General features: G+C 59.1%; 1 protein-coding gene across 3 annotated transcripts; it reads left to right on the plus strand.

Annotated features, from left to right (window-relative positions):
• The first annotated feature begins 720 nt into the window (after positions 1 to 720).
• On the plus strand, positions 721 to 3,781 carry LOC119349361 (phospholipase D alpha 1-like). Of its 3 annotated transcripts, none has more exons than XM_037617380.1 (4): positions 721 to 957; positions 1,052 to 1,114; positions 1,169 to 3,074; positions 3,158 to 3,781. In XM_037617380.1, exons 1-4 carry the CDS (start codon positions 862 to 864, stop codon positions 3,595 to 3,597), a joined length of 2,505 nt encoding a protein of 834 aa, XP_037473277.1. In that variant the 5' UTR covers positions 721 to 861; the 3' UTR covers positions 3,598 to 3,781. The 3 variants fall into 3 exon arrangements, with proteins under 3 accessions (XP_037473277.1, XP_037473278.1, XP_037473279.1); XM_037617381.1 differs by having other exon boundaries at positions 1,187 to 3,074; XM_037617382.1 differs by having other exon boundaries at positions 1,190 to 3,074.
• The last annotated feature ends 498 nt before the right edge of the window (positions 3,782 to 4,279 follow it).

The following is a 4,279-nucleotide window of genomic DNA, read 5'->3' on the forward strand; positions in this document are numbered from 1 at the left end:
CCAATATGCAAAGAATACCCATGTGAAAAAAAATAAAACTGGCTAAAAATGAAAAAGAAAAGCAAAAAACGCATACAAACAATAAAAATAGGAAAATTGACTTATGCCAAATAGGGGCAAGACAAAAATTTGGCCTAAGAAAATCGACATACCCCAAACAGGGGCAAGTCAAAAATTGAAAATCGACTTGCCCCAAACAGGGGGGAAGTAAAAAATGAGCCTAAACACACACAATAAAAAAAAAGTGAAATCTTGACAAAAGAATCAACGGTCAGAAAATTGAGGTACCCAAATTGAAAATTCGTATGATTTACATATAAAGTGTAAAATGAAAAAACACTAAGTCGATTGTGCCCTAGTGAATTCGCCAAAACAACACTCAGCCTTGAGTGGTATATATGCGACATCTAGAAAGCACACGAGCTTTTCCGCAGCAGTAAAAAGCAGAACACCATGCGCCAGAATCTTCACCGCTTCTCCTTCTCAGATAAAGCAGTCAGCGGGTAGTAAAATCTAGGACTAATGACTGGCTAAACTAAACAAACAATCTGGAAGAACCTTTGCTTTTCTTGCGCTAGCTGTTCTAAGATGAGATCCCTTGCCTCGATACCCTTCAGTAGCCTTCTCGAGACGTCTTCTCCTGGATTGTTCTTCAAGGAAGGAAGGGAACGGATGAAAGGAAGGAAGTTAAGTTGACCCACATCGCCATGGAATGGATAATCCTTGCATGCTCTCTGCAGTTGTGCTTTCATGGGAGCGAGACTGTATATATACAATACAAGTGTCGGCTTTGGAGGCCAGCCAGCCGTCGAGCGCAAGAAGCGACAGTAGAAGAAGACGAGGAGGAGGAGGAAGAAGAAGATGGCCCAGATGCTGCTGCACGGCGTGGTTGACGCCAAGATCCTCGAGGCCGACCTGTCCGTCACCTCCGACGGCCAGCTCCGACCCACCCGCAAGGTCCGCCATGGCTTCCTCTTACCTCGTACCTCTACTTGCTACAATTCTTTCGGCGATTTCACTTCAGTTTTATGTGTGCATGCAATGTATGCAGACTGTCATGAAGAAGAGAGTCTTCTCATGGATCAAGAAGTTGTCATTCTGCAACAACAGTCAGGTTGGATTTCGTTAGAAATTTCATTGAAACTTTTAACCATGCCTGACCACGTAGAGAAACGCGCGCATGCAGCAGCTGGAGAACGCCATCGGGCTCGGCGGCACGGCGGGCAAGCTGTACGCGACGGTGGACATCGACAAGGCGCGCGTCGGCCGGACGCGGATGGTGAGCCCGACCAACGCCCCCGCCTGGAACGAGTCCTTCCACGTCTACTGCGCCCACGACGCCAGCCACATCATCTTCACCGTCAAGGCCGACAACACCGTCGGCGCCACGCTCATCGGCCGCGCCTACCTCCCCACCGGCGGCGCCGTGCTCGCGGGCCAGCGGGTCGACCAGTGGCTCCCCATCTGCGACGACAAGCGCCGCCCGCTCGACGGCGGGGACAGGATCCGCGTCCAGCTCCGCTTCACCGACGTCGCCGATGACCCGGCGGCCCGCTGGGGTGCCGGCGTCGGCGACGCGGCCTACCCGGGCGTGCCGCGCACCTTCTTCGCCCAGCGCCGCGGCTGCCGCGTCAGGCTGTACCAGGACGCCCACATCTCCGACGGCTTCGCGCAGCGGGTCCAGGTCACGCTCGCCGGAGGGAAGCCGTACCAGCCGCGCCGGTGCTGGGAGGACGTGTTCGAGGCGATCACCAACGCCCGGAGGATGGTGTACATCGCCGGGTGGTCGGTCAACACCGACGTCGCGCTGGTGCGCGACCCGCGTAAGCCGTCGTCGGGAACGCTCGGCGAGCTGCTCAAGAGGAAGGCGGCCGAAGGCGTCAGGGTGCTGATGCTGGTGTGGGATGACCGGACGTCGCTGGGCCTCGGCCCGATCCGGCGCGACGGTCTCATGGCCACGCACGACGAGGACACGGCCACGTACTTCCGTGGCACGGGCGTGCGCTGCATCCTCTGCCCCCGGAACCCCGACCAGGGCAGGAGCTACGTGCAGGACGTGGAGACGGCGGCCATGTTCACCCACCACCAGAAGACGGTCATCGTCGACAGCAGCCGCAACGCCGCAGCCAACGCGTCGCCGGGCCTCGTCAGCTTCCTCGGCGGCATCGACCTCTGCGACGGGCGCTACGACACGCAGCAGCACCCTCTGTTCAGGACGCTCGGCACCACGCACCGGAACGACTTCCACCAGCCCAACTTCCCCGGAGCGTCCATCAACAAGGGCGGGCCAAGGGAGCCATGGCACGACATCCACTGCCGCGTCGAGGGCCCCGCCGCGTGGGACGTGCTCGACAACTTCGAGCAGCGCTGGCGGAAGCAGGGCGACGGCGACAACCACCTCGTCACCCTCGACCGCGGCTGGGCGGCGCGCGAGGCGGTCCAGGACGCCGACTCGTGGAACGTCCAGGTGTTCCGGTCCATCGACGGCGGCGCGGCGGCGGGGTTCCCGGAGAAGCCCGAGGAGGCGGCCCTGATCGGCCTCGAGACGGGCAAGGACCACGTGATCGAGCGCAGCATCCAGGACGCCTACATCCACGCCATCCGCCGCGCCCGCGACTTCATCTACATCGAGAACCAGTACTTCCTCGGGAGCTCCTACGCGTGGCGCCGCGACGACGGCGTCACCGTGGAGGACATCAACGCGCTGCACCTCATCCCCAAGGAGCTCTCGCTCAAGATCGTCAGCAAGATCGAGGCCGGCGAGCGGTTCGCCGTCTACGTGGTGGTGCCCATGTGGCCCGAGGGCGTGCCGGAGAGCGGCTCCGTGCAGGCCATCCTCGACTGGCAGCGCCGGACCATGGAGATGATGTACAAGGACGTCGCGCTCGCCATTCAGGCCAAGGGCATCCAGGCCAGCCCCACCGACTACCTCACCTTCTTCTGCCTCGGCAACAGGGAGGCGCCCGGCCCCGGCGAGTTCGTGCCGCCGGAGAGGCCCGACCCTGACACCGACTACGACAGGGCGCAGCAGGCCAGGCGTTTCATGATCTACGTCCACGCCAAGACCATGATAGGTATATAACCGATCGATCCCCTATTGCCATGTCAACAGAGAGCTTGATGCTACTCTCATGTCTTGCTGACATTTGATTTGCAGTGGACGACGAGTATGTCATCGTGGGATCGGCCAACATCAACCAGCGCTCCATGGACGGCGGCCGGGACTCGGAGATCGCCATGGGCGCGTACCAGCCGGGCTACCTCGCGTCCACCAACCGGCCGGCGAGGGGGCAGGTGCACGGCCTACGACTTGCCCTGTGGCAGGAGCATCTGGGCCAGGCCAGGGCAACCGTCGACCTCCTCCAGCCATCGAGCCTGGCGTGCGTGCGCAGGGTGAACGAGGTGGCGCAGCAGAACTGGGACATGTTCGCGAGCGATGCGCCGCTCCAAGGAGACCTGCCGGGCCACCTCCTGGCTTACCCCATCGGCGTGAGCGAAGGCGGAGAGCTGCTGGAGACGACGGCCTTCTTCCCCGACACCAAGGCCAGGGTGCTCGGCAACAAGTCCACCTACCTCCCCCCGATCCTCACAACATGAAGACGTACGAGATCCTCTACGACTAAGATGATGACTGCTTGTCGCGTGTAGGCTGATTGCACGTAGCGGAACGTGTATAAACAATTTACTATACAGCTTGTGAATTGGGATTGCTAGTGCTGTAATAACAAGAGTTCTTACATCTAAGTCAAATCATGTACATAAAGGACAAGATTACTGGGTGTGGACACTACCGGAACAGGGCTCTAAGCCGACAGCCAAATATATGCCGACGGCCACCGGCGGCCTAATCCGAGCTATGCCGACAGCTAGCTCCTGGTCGTCGGCGTACAATGGCCGTCGGGCTATACACGTCTACGCCGACAGCAGCCGTCGGCACATCACAGCCGTCGGCTTACCCCAGACTACGCCTACAGCTGTCGTCGGCATATATAGGCCGTCGGATAGATGCGGGACCGCTGACAACGGTCATCACGGCCGGCTAACGACGTCTAATCTATGCCGACGGCCGTAACGGGTGGCCGTCGGCATAGATACGGGTGACACGTCACCGATCCAGAGCGCACCGACCAGGACCTGTGCCGACGGCAGCCGTCGGCATAGCTAACACGTCATCGATCCGCGGCGCTGTCCATCTACCCTGGCCGCAGCTAGCCGTCGGCATAGTTTTTTTCCTTTTTTTCCATATAGTATTATTATTATTATTAAGCATACAGTATGT

This window comes from Triticum dicoccoides, chromosome 1B (assembly GCF_002162155.2).
Source record: "Triticum dicoccoides isolate Atlit2015 ecotype Zavitan chromosome 1B, WEW_v2.0, whole genome shotgun sequence".
In the NCBI taxonomy this organism is placed as follows: domain Eukaryota; kingdom Viridiplantae; phylum Streptophyta; class Magnoliopsida; order Poales; family Poaceae; genus Triticum; species Triticum dicoccoides.